The sequence below is a fragment of the Callorhinchus milii genome, unplaced genomic scaffold (genome assembly GCF_018977255.1).
Source record: "Callorhinchus milii isolate IMCB2004 unplaced genomic scaffold, IMCB_Cmil_1.0 Scaffold25, whole genome shotgun sequence".
Lineage (NCBI taxonomy): Eukaryota > Metazoa > Chordata > Chondrichthyes > Chimaeriformes > Callorhinchidae > Callorhinchus > Callorhinchus milii.
In genome coordinates, this window is record NW_024704766.1 from 1,375,739 (window position 1) to 1,398,439 (window position 22,701).

Sequence of the window (22,701 nt, forward strand, 5' to 3'; positions counted from 1 at the left end):
CGCTGCTGTGCGCAATTGGCTGCCGTGTTCCGCCCACAAAGTATACGGTCAATTCACTTTACGGTGTATTCTGGGAAAACGCTTTGAGACGTCTGAACGACACGAAAAGCCGTCATATCAAGTGGAAGGATTATTATTATTATCATTACTATCATGTGCAAATATAATCCTTGCATTTGATACGGTGCATTATCGCGGACATCTCAAAGTGCCCAGCAGGATTTTACTGTAAAGTGTGGTGACTGTGTATTTCTGGGCAAATGCAGTGGCCAATTTGCGTGCGGCGAAATCCCACAAACACTTCGTGGAGCGAGTGACCAATTTTATTTGGGGGGTGGTGGGCGGTGGGGGGGGATGGTCGGGCGGGACACTAAGAGAGAGAGAGAAAAAAAAACCCTTCTCTTTTCGAACAGCGCCAAGGGATCTTTGACATCCACCCGAGCAGGCAAAGAAATCCTGTCCGAAGAACCAATTTCCTCATTCCAATGATTGCAAAATGTTGGCTCTGGAAGATTGTCAGGGAAGATCAGGGAAACAGGACTTTAAACACAGGCACCAATCAGAGGGGATGAAGGCAGCAATGTGGTTGTGAGTGGAAGGGAGAGAGTGTCTATCTTGTAGTAACCCAATGAGATAGAGTGGGTGGAAGGGGTGGACGTGAATTGGATGCTTATGCACTCACTAGCCTGTGTGAGCTTGTTCAGACTGTATCTCTGGCTCTCTCTCTCTCTCTCTCTCTCATTGAATCTGCTGGATTTTTACGCTTCGAGGTCACTCCACAGCAAGTCTAGGGAAGGAAAAAAAAACATTAATAATAAAAAAAAAGAGGGAAAATGCACATTTCAGTCTGTTGGATCTCCATGGTGGCAATGGCATTGCTGCTGCTCTCACAAGGTACTGAAGGAGTGAATGAATGAATCGCTGTTAAATAAACTGATGCGTTTTAATTCACCCAGAATGGATCAGAGAGCTCGCTTGATATGTGTTGACACGTAGCAAATTGGATCCAACTTGCATTGAGCAATAACTCTCAGGGCTTCTAAAATGCATGTTGCAAATCAGTGTCATTTGTCTGTAGCATTGCTTTCCTTTTTTTTTCCCCAAAAAAAAACTCATTCCAATGCTGTGCAATTTCCTGCTGTTCGATGGGATATTGCGACTGAGAAATAATGTGTGGATTTATTTTTCTCCCTTCTGTTTTGAATGGCAAAAAAAAAAAGGTTGATGTTGAATGGCTTTATTTAACCTTGGAGGAGATCTGGAGTGAGAGGCACAAATCCATTGGCTTCAACTGAGCATTTTTTTTTATACGTTGCATTATTCTGGTGTTGGTTCAACGCATCGAATTGGCTGTTTGGGTGAATATTGGGGGTTGCGGTGGGACCCACAAGTCGTTAAAGTGCGCATTTGGGGGTTTTCTTTCGAAGTGGTAAACTTTTTTTTTATTTGATGACCTTTCTTTCCTCTTTCCTCCCTCCTGCCCACCCCACCCCACCCTGTGATATCCAGCTGGGAATGAGCATAGCTGTATTAAAGCTGCATTCGTTTTTTTTTTAAACTGTCCAAATGCAATTCCCCCCCTCCACCCCCTCTCTGACATAAAACTGGACTGTCAATGGGGAGTGGGTGAGAGGAGGTGCACTGAGTCAGGGGGCGAGGTTGCAGGATTTTGTGGTTGTGGGGAAAATGTATTGAAACCAGAGAGTACTTAATGCATCCTTTTACTGCACATCCCTCCATCACACACAGACACACAGAGCATCCCTCCTCCCTCTGACACACACTCCCCCTCTCCCTCTACCCATCACTTACACACACAATCATTGCCCCTCTCTCTCTCCCTCTGTCCCTTATGCACAATCCTTACACTGCAGACTTGAGCTGAATGGCTTGTTTTAGTGCAGGAGGGGTGGGGGGGGGACTGTTTCTGAGCCAACTTTATCTGCTGTGTAATAGTTAAAGGGACAACTGCCCTCTTACGTTTGCTGACTGTTAACACAGACCTTCAGATGCATTGTGTATTTCACCTTCAACGCTTTAAGTTTATCTGTTCTGTGCCATACACACAGACAGCGGTGTGTGTGTGTGTATGTGATCAAGTTTAGATGCTTTCCCCCCCTTTTTTTAAAAAAAACCCAGGATTTTGATCCACTTAAATGTGCAATGTATACAGGATTATTGCAAACCCCTCTCTGGCTAATCCCCAACAATTAGTTTAATTGCTAAACTAAACCTGATTTATTTGAGTGTGTGTTTTTTTATGCTTTTTTGGGGGGGAGTGAAATACAGGTGAACTGTGAATTCTAAGGGCTCAGCTATATTGGTTTGGGCGGTTGCAGTGTTTGGGGGATGTTTGATGAGACAATCACATTGATTTATAGGTAAATAATCAGTGCTGCTGATGATTTTAATCATTAAAACATGTCAACAGCTGCTGTGAATCTTAACCCACCACAGGAACTGTCTATTCAGCACCCATCTCTTGACCAGCCCAAGCTGGAGCTCACTTGCTTTCGATTCCCATTGCAAAGATTTTATTTGTCACCTGAAATGTGTGCATTTTTTCCTTCAATGCAAGAGGCAAAACGTTGATGTAAGATGCTTTAACCTTGCAGGAGATTTGCTGCACCACAGGCAGGGGCTATCATGTTGCAAACTGTTGTAATTGCAGGCAATTGCAATAAAATGGATGGGGGAAATTGCCTTCAACCCACATTGGGTCACTCAAAGCCAACAGACATGATTGGAACAGGGTGGCGTCAGTCAGTCAGTCAGTTAAATGCAACTGAATTGTATTGTGAAGTAATTACATGCTACCAGTTAGTGAAAGCTCACTTTCCCACTGCCTGTCTGATATCTGAAGAGTATCCGATGGGTTATTACTTGAGCTGCTAAAGTTTGGATCAATTGGTTTGTTTCAAAATGCTGAGGATTTTTGATCGAGTGGATAGGGAGAAGCTGTTTCCTCTGGTGGGCGGGTAACCAGAGGACACAGACTGGCGATAATTGGCAAAAGAACCAGAGGGGGAAACGAGGAGAATTTTTTTTTACACACTGCGAGTTGTTGCGGTCTGGAATACACTGCCTGAAAGGTTGGTGGAAGCAGATTTGATAGGAGCTATCAAAAGGTAATTGGATAGGTACTTGAAAAGGAAATAAATTTGCAAGGCCTATGGGGTAACAGTGGGACTAGATGGATAGCTCTATCATTTATCGGCACAGGCCTGATGGGCTGAATGGCTTCCTTCTGTGCTGTAAGATGCTCGGATGCTATGAAATGGTGTTTCGTTTAGTGGAATTTTCACTTACATTTGGTTTAGAGGGGTTTCTTTTCTGTGTTATTGATCTACAGATGTTTCTGTTGTTTGCTCAATGAGTCTGTGAGGTAGAATAAATGATGTCACTGCCCTTGTGGATTTATGGTGAGAGCGCTTTGCCTGTCGACTCGAATTTGGAATCAGTAGGCAACTTTGGAGCCCAAAGCTCTTCCATGCTTACCAGTATTTTTTTTAATATTTGAATTGCATCGATAAATTTTCAATTGCAATCCATTTTATCGGTATCAAAATGTGACAGACTTTATTTCAAGTTGAGCAATTCATAATTATAAATGTAAATTTGTATTGCATTATATCTGTTGTATATAATAAATCATGTATCCATCACCAGGTGCAGCTAATATGCACTCAAATAAATGATATTTATCTGTTCTCTCTCTCTACATATATACTATAACATGTTTCATTGATATCTGTTAATTATCCATTTCCTCCACATTGTAGCAAGACATTGAACCAAACACTGTGAAATGAGGTTAAGTCTATCTTTAGACATTGTCATGGGGTGGTTAGTAAATATAGGTTTATTCTGGATAGTATGTGGCTCAGTGTATACAGTGAAGGTCTCAACCTGGAGTTCACTGCTCTATTTCTACTGATGTTTGTGTGACACCCAGAATTATTATTGCACATCCACAAAAATTATGATGTCGATCTTTTATTACTTCCTGCGTAGGAAGAACACCAAGTTAATTGGTATTTTCTATTTTATTACATAAAAACAAAATAAAAGGAGAATTGGAAACGTTGAACATTATCTTAAATTGCTGAGTTTTTAATTGAACTTTTAACATGTTGAATCTTGATGGTCTCTAATTGCCGCTAATGTGAGAGTTTGCTGCAAATGAAGCAATCAGCCTCGCTCCAAAATCACTTGTGTTTTCCTCCAAGTGTTTTATTTGGTTTTAACACTCTGATATTCCACGTGAAAGAGCGCAACATTTTGTGTGTATAGTATTGTTTATTAGGAAGGAGATGACTTCTTAATTAGTTTTTTTTAATAAAAAAAATCTGGTTTCAAAGTGCAACTAAATCAAGAATCGCATCAATGTTCAATCGAGACAATATCTGTAACTGTTCCATTCCTCAGTATTATTCCTCCTACAGAGGGCAGAATGGTTTAGTTTGGGCTGAAATCTTCATAACTCCTACCATTAAAGCTTTGTCATCAACAGCAATGTGATAGAAAGTATTGAGTCAATGAATCCATTGATTCCACATGACTTATTCTGTATTGGACTCAAATAAGTGATTCTGTTTGGTTAGATGTTAATCCACAGATATACTTGTGAGTGTTTCCTGTACTGTTGAGTTGTCATTCAGCTCGTGAAGGGGTCACTGACCTCAGTCACTTTTATTCTGAGATGTTACATAGATTGTTATAGCTGATCAAACACACGATTGAGAGAGCATCTGCTCAAGGTGTTTAAGAATATGGATGGATTTTGATGGATGTTTCCACGTCTTAGTGAGACATAAACCAAGAGGGCGAAAGCATAAGGCAACCACTTGTAGACCTGATGGGGAGTTTAGGAGGGACTTCTTCACGCAGAGGGTGGTGAGAATGTGGTACCCGTTGCTGGAAGCAGTGGTTGAAGCAAAAACCTTGCAGCGTTAACAGGAGCTGAATGGGATGACTCCCTGCCCCCAGTGACTGGTCTGACTTTCCAACCCCCCCCCAGTCAGGAGCTGAATGACTGATTTGATCTGAAGGATAGTTGGACTGGACGCCAAGAGGAACTCCTTACTTTCTCTTTCCAAATAGTGTCATGGCGTTCACCAGAAGAGTGGCAGAACAGGACCTCAAGTTAATGATTCATTCAGGAAATGACCAATTGAGTGACACCGGGTTATTTATTCAGCACTCATGGGCAAGTTGCCATTGCAGGAAAATGGATGGAAAGGGAAAATTATTGGCAAGTGTTTTCGATGCATGCTAAACGATGCAATGTGCTTTCCCTAATTAGTGGAGATAGACTGAGTGTTGGAAAGCTGAATCAGGGGACTGGGAAGCTTGAATCAGGGGTTGAGAATAGACAGCAAGGCAATCAAAATTCGAGAGAAAAGGTTAGGTTAACACTCTGAACATGATCCCTTATACAAGTAAGAAAAGAGCAAATTCTGATTTAGAAACAGTTGCCCTTCAAACGAGTTTTCCTGTGTGTTTTTTTAAATCAATTACTCCGTACTTATCCCTTGTGTATAAGGGCGAAAGCTTCGGCAAGTTTCCTTACTCCTCGCACTTCTAACACAACCGACTAACAACCGGGTTCCTACTTATTGCTATAATCAGAAATCACACGTAAGGAAATTTGCCTAAGGTTTCTCCCCACCTGGAGATAGAACCCGGGTCCTCTCACTTGCGAGACAAGTGCTCTAACCACTACACTACAGAACTCCATAAAAGCAATGGGACCCAAACTCTTTAGGAACAGTGCAATGAGCTCCGGTTTTCTGTGAGTGTAAAGGGATCGGCTGACCTGAAGCAACTGTAATATGGGATTCCTGTATGTTATCTCCACAGTGCTTTGTCCCTGGGAGTCACAAAGTTAAGGCATAATTTGATTTTCCAGAAATGTGTGCTATACACCCAGTTGTGAGCAGGAGCAAAGCATTAGTAGCTTGTATACTGGTCTTTTTTTATACTGGGGAACCTAATGGATTACTGTACTTTCCAGGGATTACACTGTAGTGGATCATTGGATTTTGCCCCAGTAAAACGTCTTGCCGACAAGCAAAAATAGGTGAGTTCAATGGAACAGTGATTCACACGAGCAAGTTTTATAACAACATTCATCACTTTTTGGGGGTTTTCTCACTCGCTGGTTCCTCTGATCTCTCTTTTTCCCCTGAGTGAACTTATTCTTTGGTAACGCAAAAAGAAATATTACATTTGCTAACCAGACCATAGACTGGGCACTCGAGTGCTCACACAGTAAACCTCACGTAAGTTGTATCGGTTGGTACCAACCATTTAATGTGACTTATGCAAAGTATGAGTTATGTGTAACTTGCACAAGTCGTATCAAATAATAGTTAATAATTACAGTTGATATAGTGCCTTATCACTTTGTTCAGACGTCTGAAAGCGCTTCATGGGCTGTATAGGATAGACTGCAAAGTGGAATAGTTGTTTATTTTGTAGGTGAAATGCGGAGCCTTATGTGGGGTATGAACACCAGCAAAGTTAAGTTGGGCCGAATGGCCTGTGTCTGCGCTGTAACGTTCTCCATCCTGGAGGAAGTATGCTATGAAACAACTGATTGCCAGGTTCAGGCAAGGACTGGATCCATAACCCGGTATAAAACAGGTTGAGATTTTCTGCTCCAACACTTGTTCTGTCATAAATTCCTTTTTGGAGCAGTTCCAAGGCAGCAGTTAACATCTAAACAGACAAAAGCTGCCTCTGTGACTACAGAGTATTAAGAGAAAGAGTTATGTTTCTGAGAGGAGCGAGGGATATAGGAAGGAGCAGAGAGAATCGTGAGAGGGATGTTGATGTGTACCTTCTGCCGACGATAGTTTTTTATTGCCCGTTGACTTCGCGCATATTTCTTCTGGGCTTTAAATGTATTTTTTTTTAAAAAGTCACTTCTCATTCGTGTGCTATGTGTCTTCCTTCCAGGGAGAGTGAGCATTCCGGGCCAGACACGAGACTTTCCATGTGTGTGCGCAACTCTTGTCAAGTTTGAATAATCTTTAATAAGCACAGTGATGGAGCGCCACACCCAGCTGACCAAATGCACGCTTACAGTATTGGTGTCAACCTGGTTCAGCACTCTCACATTGCATGCCTCTGATTGAGAGCTGCAGGATCAAGCTTCTCGTTGACTAATTTAGCTCATAAACTAGGAGCAGGTGGTTGGGTGGGGGAGACCAGATTAAGTTGGTCATTCACTTCTTCTCTGTTTGCGGGACATTGCTGCCTACCAATCATTTGCTGTGTCCAACTGCAAGTACACAGTCGCTTACAGGAAAAATTCTGTGGAGCCACTTTGAGACGTATTGATGTTTTCAACTTTAAATCAATGGCAAGTATTGTTAACGTGCCCGTGTTTTATCTCAAAACGTCCCAGAGCGTTTGGAACAAGGTAAGTGCCAGCTGGTTATTCAAATTGGAGAGAGGGGTGTTCTTTGGTGATTTACCCAAGGGTGATCGGGCCAATTATAGCCCCCAAATGATACTATGACCGAGATCAGCGAAGATGGATTGATCATCCTAGTCTCTTTACTCAGCTGTTCTCTGAATAATCACTGGACTTCAAAGTAACTTGTTGTGTGGAGAGGTTTGAGACTCTTGGACCTGAAAAGGAAAAAGATCAAGCGCCAGGTATTTTAGTCAAATCCACTTTTCCCAGAGAGAAGCTTTGCTGATCTGTGACCTGTTTGCCTGAGCCGGAAAAGCCTCTGAATCTGTAATCTCACGTTTGCACATTTTTTGCAACTCTTCTGCAGTGTAAATACATGTCCCTATCTATAAATCTCTCTTGTTTTCCATTTCCATCCATCAATGTTCCTTTTCTTTGATGGTGCGCGTGTGTTGTGAATGACTGCATCTTCTTAATGGAAAGAGAACCCGAGTTGAATGGAATCTCTTTGATGGTGAACCTTTTTTTACGCACAGTTTAGTTGTTTGCTGAAACCCCGGTGCTGAGAAGATGAGAAGCTGTTCATATATTTGTAGATGGACACGGCAGCCAATTTGCACGCAGGACACCCCACAAATAACCTTGAAACGTGGACTTTGGTTGGGTGGGGGAAATGGGCTTTGAACTGCCAGTCTAAGATGGTACTCTAGCGCAATATGAAGGAAACATATCGGTGGTGCTGTCTTTTGGTTGAGACGTTAAAGCTGAGGTCTCGTCTGCCTGTTCAGACAGACACTAAAGATCCCATGACTATTTGAAAAGAAAAAGGGATTTTCTTCTGGTGTCTTGGCCAACAGTCTTTCAGATCAATTGATCATTCACTTCATGACTCTTTGCAAGACCTGCAGTGCGAAATTAACTGTGGTATTTACCTACAAATAGGCAATCAGTTCACTCTTTACCGCAATTAATTGTGAAGTGCTTTCAGTCTGTGTGCCTCTGTGGATGCAATATTAAAGGTAATGCTGTTAGAGTTATTATTTGCATAGGTAATATTTTTATAAATACATAATAATTTGAGTTGATATAGCACTTTTCATATTAGGAAGCTGTTCTGTTCAAGGGATATTACTGTCATGTCTTGGCTGTGTATTTGTAGGCGAAACTCAGCGGTTAATTTGTGTACAGCAATGTCTCGCAAACTGCCATGAAGTGAGAGCCCAATTCTATCTGGGGGATTGTCGGTCAGGACACCAGGAGAGAGAAACTCCCTTCTCTTTTCAAATAGCGCCGCGGGATCTTTAACGTCTACCTGAACGGGCGAACGGGACTGCAGTTTAATGATCAATATGAAGGACGGCACCTCCAAGAATGCAACGCTTCTCCAGCACTACACTGGAGCATCGCCTAAACCATGAGCTCAAAATCCCAATGTGGGGCTTGAAGCATAACTGCTGACTCTGAGGTGGGAAATGTGACCAATCTGAGCCAGGCTGACACCTCAAATACAGCACTGTAGTTTATTGGTTTATTAGATTGAATACCTCTTCACAATCCCTTCGTGTTCTGCCAACTCCCTACCTCTCCGACCTGCTTATCCCCCAACTCACGACCCGCTACCTCCGTTCAACTGGCTCCGGCCTCCTGCTTGTCCCTCGTGTCCTCCGTTCCACCATCAGTGGCCGAGCCTTCAGCCACTACGCCCCGAAACACTGGGACATTCTCCCTCAAACCCTTCACCTTGCCCCATCCTTCCTCATCTTCAGGTAACGCCTGAAGACCTTCCTCTGTGCCCGGCATACAGTCATTTCCTTTCCCACCCCCCCCCCCGTCTCCATGCTGTGCTCCTCCACTATCAAGCGCTCTGGGACGCTACTCTCTGTGAGGGGTGCTGTATAAATAAATGCAAGTCGATGTTGTTGTTGGACTCTGTCTGTTGTCGGCTCTTTGTGGAACCTGTGGGTGGGATTTATCGGTTGTGTAATTACAAACCTGGCAAAACTCTGAGTTTTATTAGACACAGAATAGCAAGTACTTGGGTTTGCGGCTGTTCTGTTCTCCCACGGGAGAGAAGGCGAGCACTGTATGGGTGGACTGAATGTTCTGTGTCGACAGAGCTATTCTACCTTGGGCAACTTTCCATACTCAACATGCCTCTGTTTACCTAGCAGTGAATAGGAACAAAGTGTGATTGATTGGTGGGTCACTTTCCAGGGTAATCCCCCACCCCCCCCAAAAAAATGGGGTCACTCAATCCGTGACTGTTTATGGGATGCTGCTGTGCACATTGGCTGCCATGTTTGGCCCCAAAAATATACAGTCAGTTCACTTTACAGCATATTCTGTGAAGTGCTTTGGGACGAGATAAGGCGCTACGTTAAATGCAAGTATTATTAGAGATAATCGCTCGGAAATGCTGAGTTCATTCACCTCAGCTTTCCCTTCTTGATCGGATTCTAACATGGATCCTTTACTGTGGCTGATACTCATTCTCTAGATCCAAGATTGTTTTCCAACAGCCTGGATGCTTGGCTAGGGAACTAATGATGAATGGGAGCGAAGGGAGATGAATCATTTTTTTTCTCTCTCTCTCTGGCTGCTAAATATTTTAGAAGATTTTTAAAGAAAAGGAACTTCGAAAAATAAAAGTGTTCTACCTTGCCGCACAGTTTTCTCATTCCTGCCATTGGACCGGCTCCAGGACCCAATGGGAGAGACAGCGGGTTCATTTACCATTGTATCTTAATCATAAATCTTCATGTTTTCAGTGTTACAGCCTCCACGCAACCTACATCTAAAAGCTCTGCATCTGAGAGGAACATGTTCTGCCCTCACCCTGCGCTCACGATAAAGGATGAGATTTCAACAAGAAAGCTCCTGTCAGTTTCAATCCGTTGCATGTACAGGATGTTTACTTTGAAATGAAGATCCAACTCGCAACTGAGGACAAGGACTCGCATTTGATAAACCGTTGCGTTTAATACAGCGCCTTTCTATGACCGAGTGTGTGGGCGGGGGACATCTTAAAGTGCTCCACAAGATTTTACTGTAAAGTGTAGTGACCTTGTGTCTCGTAGGCGAAGGTGGCAGACAATTTGCGCACAGCAATGTCTGCTTGGATTGGTGTATGTAACCAGTTGAAAGGAAATTCCAATCAACATTTAGTAGCGTTCCAGTTTGCCCATTAACCTCGCAGCTACAAAGTGTTTTGCATTTCAAAGTTGTTATGGGTCTATATCGCTGACCCAGACAGCAACGTTCGAGCAGAATCTAATGTTTTGTGATTGGAGATGCTGACTGGCTTTATTCCGTGGGATTGCTGTGATGAAAGTCGATCTGGGCCAAACGATCGATCAATGAACAGGAGCTGCCCTCGAAATGGATGTGCTGAAATTGAAAACAAATGTGGCTTCTGTTTATTCTGTTGACCAAGGTACCAGCAGTCGGGAACCGGGATTCCTCCCATGACGCTCCTGTTAACCCTCCAAGCCAAAGCCGTAACGGGTAAGGCGGTCCTAGCGGGAAAGCTTGCAAAACAGTGCTCTCAAAGGCAAGCTCTGTGGTTTTCGCTGGTTAGACTTCAGCAGTTACTGCAACTCACACCCTTTCTATTTTGCTAACTTGGATCCCATATACTTTGGGATTAGGTAAGCAGGATAATAATAATAGTAATCCTTGCATTTGATATAGCGCTTTTCACTCATTACTCACGGGAGATGGAGAGAGTGCACATTCCGTTCCAGACGCAGGGAAAGTGTAGGTGGGTTAGGGAACTTTGTCTGGTTTGAATACTCCTCAAGTATGGCGTTGATGAAAAAAACATCTGCGTAACCACTTCAAATTGCCAGATTGACGAGAGAGTTTTATCGGTAAAATGTCCAATCTTGCCATCCTATTTCTTGTGAGCGTTGCTATAAAAAAAATTCAGGGTATTTGCAGATATTTATGCTTATTTCTCAATGAGACAACAATAGACACAGGAGGACATTGTGCTTGTGCTGTCTCTCTGAAAATACCATCCAGTTGTTTCCCCTGCTACGCTCCCCCCACGACCTTTAATATTTTTTTCTATTCATTTGCTGAATTCCCTTTCAACTGCTTTAATGGATTGTGCGTCAGCTATCACTTTTCGCTGGCCAGTGCGTGTCCGTGTAAAAGAAAGAAAAAAAAGAATTACAACCTTTCTCCTTTTGCTTATTATTTGTTGGCGATCTTACATTTATGCCCATAGTTCATTTTTAATTTTGTTAAAACTTCGCTTGATGTCGCATTACTCCGGAACCTCACGGGCTGGCGAACCGGCTCAGTCGATAACGCTCTCGATTCTGAGTCGGAAGGTTGTGGGCTCAAACCACAATCTGTTAGCTCGGTATCGAGGCCGACATTCAAATCTAAACCTGGGGGGGAGCGCTGCTGTGTCAGAAGTGCCGTCTTTCTGATGAGGTCCCGTCTGCCTGTTCAGGTAGATGTTAATGATCCCATGACGCTATTCAAAAAGAGGAGTCTCTCCCTCTCTCTCCCCACCTTCCCCTCCCTACAAATAACCGCCAAATCACTTTGAGGTTATTTGTAGGGCATTGGAAAAACAGTCACTATGCTTTGCAGTAAAATCCTCCGACCTACTTTTTGGAGCAAGACAAGGCTCTGTGTAAATGCAATTATTGTATTAATAATAATCCTTCCATTTGATACAGCGCCTTATCACGTCGTCGAGCTGTCTCGAAGCACTTCACAGAATATACTGCAAAGTGAATTGACTGTATATTTTGTTGGCTATTATTGGTATTGGATATTTATAACTAAATTTTTGGTTGTGTGGATGACGTGCATCTTGCAACACGGTGGTTAATAATTGTATGAATCACCCGATGGCTTCCATTTTAAGTCATTTTTGTATCCGTCTCCTTTGCTTGGCATCTGAAATCCAAGCCTTCAATCTTCCATTTGGAGCTCGGAGCTGATGCTTTAACCTTTGTCGAGGTCTAATCACTCTAAGGAAGGATGTGCTGATGTGTATTTTTTTCCTCAACAAATGTCCTCAATAGCTGTCAGTCATGTTTGGTGATTTACAGACATTTAATGCAAATCTTGTCAGTCCAATAACTTTTGACTACCTGGACGTGCTTGATGATGCAGGACCCAAAGAGAACTATTGCATATGGATTAGTTTAAATGCTTTTAAATGTGCTGGCTTATGCATCTTGCGTTGAACTGCAAACCATCTAATACGATTTAATTGAACAATTATTGAATTTATTCATTTAATAACTTCATAACCAGAACTAATGGTTTGCCTGCAATATGAACTCCCAGTGGAGCGTGGAGTGTTTTTTTGCTACCCAAATAAAGTGAGATATTAAAAGCCAAATCTTTTATTAAGGAAGGTTGATAGCAATTCCCTGAACTAACGGGGGGGAAAAAAGGCTTTCTCTCCCCTGTGACCTTTTGTGAAAGTTTAATTCCTCTGGGTGTTGTGGACTGCGATTTGCTGGCAATTAATCCAGCACAGCATCTCGTTGAATGTGCTTACGTATTCTGTGGAGTCTTGCAGTGTGTTAGAGCACTTACTTCGCAAACAAGAGGACCCGGATTCAATTCCCGGGCGGGGCAAAACCTTTGGTAAGTTTCCTTACTCCGCTCACGCGTCTGTTTACCTCGCAGTAAGTAGGAACCCGGTTGTTAGTTCATTGGCAGGCGGATTGCTTTTCAGGGATAAAAATCCCTCAAAAAAAAATTGGGACACTCATTCCACAAGCATCTGTGGGACACTTCTGTGTGCAGTTGGCTGTTGCATTTTGCCCATAAAATAGTCAATCGACTTCATAATATATTCGGTGAAGCCCTTTGAGACATCTCATCGATGTGATAAGGCGCTATATCAAATGCAAGTATTATTATTATTATTAAAGGGTATTGCAGCACTCACCCATTTTGTTTCCATCTCCAGCTGTGAACGGTTCTGCAGCCTGCTTCGGTTTCGTTCAGGTGATGATAGTAGATCGTGTTTCACTAGCGTTGGCGGTCTCAAGTGGTTGACAGACTTTAACGAGTTTTACAGAGAATGTTATTTGGAAGAGGGAGAAAAATAAACCTGCTTCTCTTTTTATTTTCTCTCTCTCTCTATTCTGAGAACTCCCGACCTCTTGAATGTCAGAGAAAAGATGTCTAAAACAAAGCACAGCGAGAGGATAATTAACAAGCAGATCAGGTTAGGTTACCAGGAAGGGTGGTTGAGGCCAGAATACTGAACTTAAATGCCTCAAAAGCATTGAAAAGCATTTTGAGACGTGCTGTTTTCTAACATGAAAGGTGCTGCATTGATATAAATTATATTGGATTAAACAACACAGCTCAATGCCACAGTGGGAGGGAGGTAGGCTGGGTATTGTTGAAGGATGAGATCGAGTGGGCTGCAAGGTCTTCTTAATCGAAACCTCTCTTGTGATCTTGCACTACAACTACGCTGACACTGAGTGCGTGCGTTACGGTAACTTGCTTTGACTTTTCTTCAAATGCCCTGAAGATGCGACCTAGATTCCGAGCAGCGTTGACAATCGTGGGAACATCGCTTTGACCAGAGTTGGGCTTATCACAAGATTGGTTTTGGGTGAAGAAGACATCTGATCTCATCCCTTCAGAAAATTCAATCTACCGACCTCCCCGTCACAGCATCGAGCTGCTTTTCAAATGAATCCCAGTGGCCCGGCCTCAACTACCCTTCCCGGCAACGCTGTTCCTGTCATTAATTACACTCTGCGTAAAGAAAAACTTCCTGGTGTCTGACCTGAAATTTACAACTCTAAACCCAGAACCTCTTGTTCTAATGTCTCGGTGCATCCAAAAGTATTGTTCTTGGTTTATTTTTTCAGTCTGTTAATAACAATAATAATATCCCTTGCATTTGATATAGTGCCTAATCAAGTTTCAAAGCGCTTCACAGAATATACTCTAAAGTGTAATGACTGAACGATTTTGTGGGTGAAACACGGCAGCCAATTGCGCACAACTTTGTCCCACAAACAGTCATGGATTGAGTGACCAAATTATTATTGTATTTATTTTTTAGGGGAGGGATTATTACCCTTAATTGTTACCCCTTGATGATTGCTGCTGAGTGGGTCTTCTCTCAAGGCTCAAGAGCTCCAAGCAAATCACTACAAGTGGGTTTTCCTAATGGGCCTAAACATATAGAATTGGTTGCACAAGAGTGTGATAAACAGTATCTCAAGGAGTTAATGCCTTCTGGCACGTTTGCATGCATTTTTAAATGGCGTTTTCAATTTCCCGAACACAACTAATGGTTGAATTTAAGTGGAAGGTTTAAAACAATATGACTGGTAGTTTCAGAGGTATTACTTTGACAGGCGCTTTTTAATCTCTCTCGATTCTATTGCATGGCACACAGCCCACCACAATTGCTTTATAATGTGGGTTGTTTAGTAAAGTGTAATCTGAAAGGCTATTTCCAGCTTTTATTTCATTATAGAGTACATGCTTTAGAAATAAAATATTACCAGGCAATCACTAAAAAGCTGCATTCTCCTCTCTGTGCATTTTGTGCAGTAAGTTTTATGAGTGTAATATAAGTGTCAAAATGACTTGTCGCTTCAGAATCAAAGTCCTGTTTAGTGCATTTTGTTACTAACTCTACACCCGAGTATTCAGAGAGAGTATATCTTCTGCTATATTTAGGCTGCAGAGGAATATGAACTCTTCAATCGCACCCAGCCTTTGCCTGAGAGACCACTTTGTCTCCAATTTACTTTTTCCCATAGTCTAGTGATATTGTAAGTCCAGAGAGATACCTTAGGATGAACCAAGGCATTAGGTCTACTTGCAATCCTGCAGAGTAGGGATTAGAGCACTCGGCTCACCAGCAAGAAGACCTTAGGCACGTTTCCATACGCCTGTGTTTACCTAGCAATAGGTAGGAATCCGCTTGTTAGCCGATTGGTGGATCGCTTTCCAGGGTTAATAAGCCCTTAAAAACAAATTAAATAAAGTGATTTGACTGTATATTTTGTGGGCCAAATGCATCAGCCAATTGTGCTCAGCAGTATCGAACAAACAGTCGTACAGTGAGTGACCACTTTTTTTTGAGGGATTATTGTCTATTGGAGAAACTCGCTAACCACTTGAGTGAACAAGGCCTCGGCAGATTTGGTATACAGTAATATAATCTTTGCATTTGATGTAGTGCTTAGAACATCACAGCCCTGCACAGGTAAGTGTTGTCAAGTGTAGGTTTGCATGCAAGTCTCGGGAGAAACTCCCTTTGCTATTTGAATGGTTTAACTTCCACTAGAAGCAGGCAGACGGGACCTGGGTTTAATGTCTCATCCCAAAGATAATCAGCACTTACCCATAACTGCACCGCAGTATCAGCCTGGAATGTCAGCTCGCTCTACGCTATGATTTGGGACTTCAACTCGCAACCTTCTAACTCAAACACGAGTGCTATCAATGTAGTCGAGCTGACACCTACATTATGTAGAGTGCAGACACTCGTTCGTGATCTAATCTCGATCACAATAAAAACCCAAATAACAATTCTTCCAATTGGTACGGAACCTTTCACGTCAGGACGACATCTTAAAAATATTGCACTGCAGTGTCAGCCGAGACTGTGAGCTCAAAGTCCCGATGTAAAGCTTTGATCTCACATTCTGGATTGTTTTTTTTCCCCCCCAAAATTAAGACCAACAGCAACAAATTACATTTACACAGAGCCTTTCACCTCAGGAGGACGTCCCAAGGTGCTGGATAGTCCGAGGTTTGCACCCGAGCTGATGGTTGGGATCAGGAGGGGAAGAGGGTAGGGGTAGGAGGGTGACCGAAGGCATGGTCGAAGAGGAGGATCTTCAGAGGGGCTTTGCAGGAGGTAAGAGAGGGAACCAGAGATGAAGGGGCTGTCAGTCTGGTTTGGATACTCCTAAGCATGGGAAGCGTAGGGCTGGGCAGATGTTTGTAATATAAATTTTCTTGTTGTACGTTTCACCAACTGCCACATGCATAATAGGCTTTGAAAAATTAAACTTTTATTGGCTGAGAACAGGAAACCTTGTGATTTTTACATCAAAAAGTCCTTGTTTTGCCGCTCGGAAGGCATCTGTTTGTGAATTTCATAGGAAACCATTCGGTCCAGATGCCTCGTGACAACTGTTCATTTGTTCAAAGTATGTTTGACACAAACTGAACGGTTCAGAGGAATACTCTTACTGCTGTGTATTGGAGAGCAGATGTAATCTGTGCTACTCAGTGAATGTTTAATCTGTGCCGGTTCCCATTGCAGTCTGCCTTTGGTAGATATGAAAATGTCACTTTTATTTGATTGAACTGGGAAGCCACATTACTGCAAATTGCTGATGGGGGAATTCTGTTTATCAGCCGAGCACAGCTCTGGCGCTTCAGTACATAGTCCTGTAGCGTAGTGGTTAGAGCACTCGCCACGCAAACAAGAGTACCTGGGTTTGATTCCCGGGCAGGGCGAATGCCGAGGCAAGTTTCCTTACTCCACGCGCCTCTGTTTAACTGGCAGTATGTAGGAACCCAGTTGATAGGCGATTAGTGGATCGTTTTCCAGGGGTAAAAATCCCGCAAAAACGAATAAATTAATAAAAAGTTGGTCACTCAAAGCCCGACTGTTTGCCCGACGCTGCTGTGCGCAATTGGCTGCCGCGTTTTGCCCCTAAATACAGTTAATCCACTTCACAGTATATTCTGTGACGTGCTTTGAGTCTCATAAGGTCTTTTATTATTATTATTATAATAACTAGAGCTCTGTGATTATATGTGCGCCGCTTCTATTGTGACTCTGACTTCCAAAGTGCAGACGGCAATACACTTGAGTAGTCGCACTCTCTTCCAGAGAGAGAAAAGGTGTTTTGTAGCAGCTGGTTGACTCTGAGCTTTATGACCTTGCCAGTGTGGTTTTAGGTGTCAGTCTGGCTCAGCTGGTAATACTTGCTTCAGAGTCAGAAGGTTGTGGGTTCAAGCCCCCACGTCAGGACTTTGAATTCATAGTCTAGGCTGATGCTGCGCTTGGGGTTGTCGACTTGCTGGAAGTGCCGTGCTCTGGATGAAATATTAAACCGTGGTCTCGGCTACCTGTTCAGGTGGTGGCATACACATGTGGAACAGGCTGTCAGGAAAGGTGGTTGACGTCAGTTCACGGCAACTCTACGTTGAGCGGAGGGCAGGATGGATCTTCTTGAAGGATGAGATCAAATGGGCCGAGGATCCTTCTCCGTCTGAACCAGTCGTGTGATTCTTCTGATCTCAATCCTTTCGTGAAACTGAGTAAGGATTGTGGGTGTGTGTTCAATTACGTATAACATGCTTCTATTTTCCCTGCTGGTGAAGCTGACATAGCTGTAACAATAGCAGGCATATTAGTGGGCAGGTGATGATTTCTTTGCTTAAACACTGTGTGTGACAGGCGGACAAAGCGGTGGCTTAGTAATCCCTGATACATGAAGGGAAAGAGCACAATAGTCTTCTGGAGAGAAGCTCTTTGAATGCAAAACTGTGCATCAATCTCTCGCCAAGCCGAGGGATCTCTCTGAATCGTGGATTGGCAGTGTTGAGTCAGAATACTTCCCACAGTTTCCTTTCCATTTTCTGTGGTTCGAAGAACAGCAAAATCACACAAACAGCTAAGGAGTGATTGACCAATTTTATTTGGGGGAATTGTTGGCCAGGGTACCAGGAGAGAGAGAGAGACTCCCTTCTCTATTTGTCACTGCGCAACTATATGAAATGCAAATAATATTATAATTAAGCACTATTATGAATGCTAGATAGTAGGGAAAAATGGACCATTTGCCCATTTTTGGGTAGGATAGCATTTGAAAAGAACTGAGCCATTTGAACATCTGGGTTAATATTGACTGAAATGTATTCTGACCGTTCAACTCTATGCCGGAAAAGACAGCAGATGATTGCTTTGCAGTTTTTTTTTTAACACACCATTTAAAACGCATGAGCTGCTTTCGTGTATTGCCTGAGAAAGTGGAATGATTTCCTAGAGCCACAGAAATTTACAGTACAAAATAGGCCCATCAGTGTATCCTGTCTGTGCCGGTTCTCTCCAGAGTAATCCTTTCAGTCCCACTTACTTGCTCTTTTCCCGAACCCCTGCAGCTAATATTAATTCCTGGGCACGGCAAAACCTTGGGCAAGTTTCCTAACTCCACACACCACTCTTTGCCCAGCAGTAAGTAGGAACCTGATTGTTAGTCCATTGTGAATTATTTTCTGGGGTTAACAGTAGCCCCTAAAAAATATATATACACATATATATAATTTGGTCACTCAGTTGATGACTGTTTGTGCGACACTGGTTTGCGCAATTACCTGCTGCGTTTCGCCCACAAAATAGTCAATTCATTCCAAATATAATATATTCTGTGAAGCGCTTTGAGACGTCTCAATGACATGATAAGACGCTATGTCAAAGGCTGTTGTTATTAATTAATAATTGCACCAGGCAGGGCACTCGACATCCTAACAAACCTCTATGTATTTTTTTTAAAAAAACTCAATCTCCCACTTCCCTCCCTCATTATCTTATTCAGACGCTGTTTGTGGTCTTTTACTTTCGTACATCAGCTACAGCACTCATTGTGTTTCAGTCAACCCAAAAGTCCTCCTCCAAAGGTCAGGCTCCCTTCTAATGTCACAAGCAGTCGTGCAGAAATATTAGTACAGCATCAAAGCCTCTTTGGGAAGTGGGGATTGTGATGCATTGTGCTGTTAGAAACTCCAGCATAATAGCACGCTGCTTCAGGTGACATTAGACCCAGCGCGAATGAACGCCTGGGGCACAAATTACTGCATTGATTTTTATTCCAAGCAGAAGAGGCTTGTATGGATTTAGCTTTAGGGATGAATGTTTGGAAAGCTTTAAGCTTGTGTTGACGAGTGACCCCGGAACAGCACAGACGCAGAACGGAGCTTGCTTCCCTTGGTTAGGAATATCCTGCCCTTCGTTCAAGGCCCATCTCGAGATGTACCTCTTTGAAGGCATTTGGGGTTATTTTTCCACTCTCCCCGCCTGCCCCTCCCCACCTCCTCACCCAGCTCGGGTGCCCATCTAGCATGTAAAGATTCTCAATCTACAACAAGAATGTATTGAGTAAATAAAAGGCGAAATACTGCAGATGCTGGAAATCAGTAATAAGAACAGAAGTCGCTGGGAACACTCAGCAGTTCAGGCAACATCTGTGGAGAGAAGAGTTCTGACTTTCCTCTCTCCATAGACACTGCCTGACCTGCTGAGTGTTGCCAGCGACTTCTGTTTTTATTTGTATTAAGTAAATTGTTAATTGTAAGCTCAAAATCCTCCAGCCATAACCCCATACACATGGTCCCACTCTCAATATCCTTTTATAGATCCCGTCTTCTTTTGATTATGTCTTTGTTAATTGCTGTGACTTGGGGCAACAACGACAAATTACATTTGTAGAGCGCCTTTCATGTCGGGGTGCCGTGCCAACCCACAACCTTCTGACTCGAAGGTGAGAGTCCAACTAACTGAGCCACGCTGACACCCTGTAGAGTGCTGGACACATCCAGTCTTTTAGTCACTCGTTTCTTTTAACAACCTCCTCAAAGTGAGTTTGTTGTTTCCGTCTGAGATTACAGAATGGTGAACTGCAGTTCAGTCAGAGCTTTGCCTTGTGAATGTCCTGTCATCTGATAGACCAGGACAATTGCCAGAACCCAAATTTCATAAGAGCATTAATGGATTTGGGCTCAAATCTTTCTCTGGTAAAACTGATAGCCCAAAAAAAAAAAGCCTTCACGGGCTAATCCACAATACTTCAGTGTTATTGAGTAAAGTGGCGCTTGCTATTTTTAGCTCGCTTTGCATTCTGGCAATCTCTGTTTGTTCATGCGGTGATGGTACGAAAGGAAACCACACTGCTGCTATGTTTATCTCTGTCATCAAATTACTTTCGTGAATTGAGGTAATTCTTGAAGCAATAATCAGAAATTTAAGCAGAGTCCTGAAGTGGTTAAAGCACTCCCCTCGCAAAGGAGAGGAGCCAGGTTCAATTCCCGGGTGGGGCAAAACCTTAGGCAAGTTTCCTTACTCAACACACACCCTTTGCTTACCTGGCAGTAAATGGGAACCCTGGCTGTTAGTCAATTGGCGGATCACTTTCCGGAGGTGATAATCTTTTTTTAAAAAATTTGATCACTCAATCTATGGCTGTTTGTGGGACACTGCTGTGCGCAAATGGCTACCACGTTTCGCCCACAGTATGGTCACTCCACTTTACAGTACATTGTGTGAAGCACTTTGAGACATCTCAACAGCCCAAGTATTATTATTTATCATTATTATTATTAATGGGCCTATTGGTCTCATTCTGCACTGCAAGTGTCTGATTCTAGGGTACGGGGTAGAATTTTGCTTATTAACGCAAGGAATGGGTTCAGAGACAAGAGCACATACTGCTGCTGAATCCATTTCCATGTTGTGCTACCACAACATAGCTCTGGCACATTACTCATTGTCAGAACATCGACAAATGTCTTCTATTTTGTGAGCGGAGATGATGAGGGTTGTTTGGAGGAAGAACACGTGACCTTTAATCACATTCGCCAGCCCCATCTGAATGCCAGCCACAACACGTGTTGGTTCAAACCATTTAATTGCACCAATATTGCATTGATTGATGATTTGCATGGCTTCTCTCATCCTGAAGGGAAGCCAAGGGGATGTTTGGAGCCCCAACAGCACATGAGTTTCTGAAGTAGGAAACTAATGTGGAAAGGCATAAATCATTGAATGTTTACTGCACAGAAGGTTCCTCAACTCATCGACTAACAATAGAGTGCTTACTTACTGCTTGGTAAACAGAGACGTGTGGAGTAAGGAAACTTGCCTAAGGTTTCGCTCCGCCTGGGAATCGAACCTAGTCCTCTAGCTATAATAATCCTTACATTTGATATAAACCTTTAATCACGTCATCCAAACATCTCAAAGGACTTTGCAGGATTTATTTTAGAGGGGAGTGAGTTTTGTAGGTGTCATGCTGGCTCCCTCTCCGGAGATCTGCTCAAAAGCTTGGGAACTTGAGATGGACTCTTTAACGATGACTAAAGAGCTATGTTTACACAACTTATGATCTTGGTGCTCTGTGCACTGATGCTAAATGCTTCTGTCGGGCCAGTTGGCTCTGAGTCAAGGCGATTCGGAGCCAGAACTATTGATCGAGGTCCTGATCCACATCACTATCGCACCGGCATTGGAGACTTCCCAATTGACAGTGTGACTGTGGGGTAAGTGGATCTGTTTGGAAAAGTATGCCTGTGTCTCCTAGAGTTTATTCTCATCTGGCCATGACCTTCCCAGAATAGGTCGTAGAACCATAGACATTTACAGCACAGAAGACCATTCGGCCTGTCAAGTCTATGCAGGCTCCTTTACGCGCAATCCTTTCAGTGTCCTTTCCTGCCTGTTTTCCCCCCAATACCTCTGTATGGTTTGTCTCTTTTAAATTTGCGCTGCCTTATCTAGGATAATACTACCAATCCTTGCATTTGATATAGCCCCTTATCATGACTGTGAGACGTCTCAAAGCGCTTCACAGGAGAGACATACTGTGAATTGGAGCGACTGGCTATTTTGTGGGTGAAAAGGGATGTTGTTGGTTGCTTCCCAAATCACCTGCCTCCCTTCATTCTCATGTTGTTTACATGAATGCGGGTCCCCTTGGCCTGTGAGCTGCCGCTTCTCCTACCTCTGGTGACACGTCGCTGGGAGCAGGGCTTGGCTTGTGTGTGCCTTTTTTTGCTGGAATTATATTAAGTGCAAACATTGACATTCACAGGGGAGAAATCCAATCTCTGGCAGAGGCTGGATGTAAACAGGCTCTGGGGACATAGAGTTGCTGTTACAGAGTTGGCCTGATTTGTATCTATGAGATCACGGCTAAATAAGTACGGGTAAAATCCAAGTTCATCAGAATCTGTAACAGAAAACTGACTGGAGCTCAGCACTGTTACAAGGTGCAAATAGTAAAGCCACTTCATCAGAGATTAAGGGTTTTATTAACGTGTCCTGAGATTAAGATCGACAGAAAGTTCGTCTTGTTCTGGGATAATAGATGGTTGTCAGACACAGAGAAGGGATTTGTCCAGGGGTTCAGTTGCAAATCAGTCTGAAACAATAAAGCTTGAGTGGTTCAGTGTTCCCTGAACCCGAGCTTTCTCTCTGGCGGTTCTGTGTTTTGTGTAACGCAACCACTTAGTATTCTGATGGT

The 22,701-nt window shown here is 43.1% G+C and overlaps 1 protein-coding gene across 1 annotated transcript in view; it reads left to right on the forward strand.

Moving 5' to 3' along the window:
* The first annotated feature begins 855 nt into the window (after positions 1–855).
* LOC103180278 (opioid-binding protein/cell adhesion molecule homolog) overlaps positions 856–22,701 on the forward strand; it is a 546,144-nt gene continuing 524,298 nt past the window's right edge. The window contains exon 1 of the mRNA XM_042343963.1: positions 856–894. Within this exon, the coding sequence (XP_042199897.1) occupies positions 861–894 (34 nt within the window). The 5' untranslated portion in view covers positions 856–860. The remainder of the gene's footprint in view (positions 895–22,701) is intronic.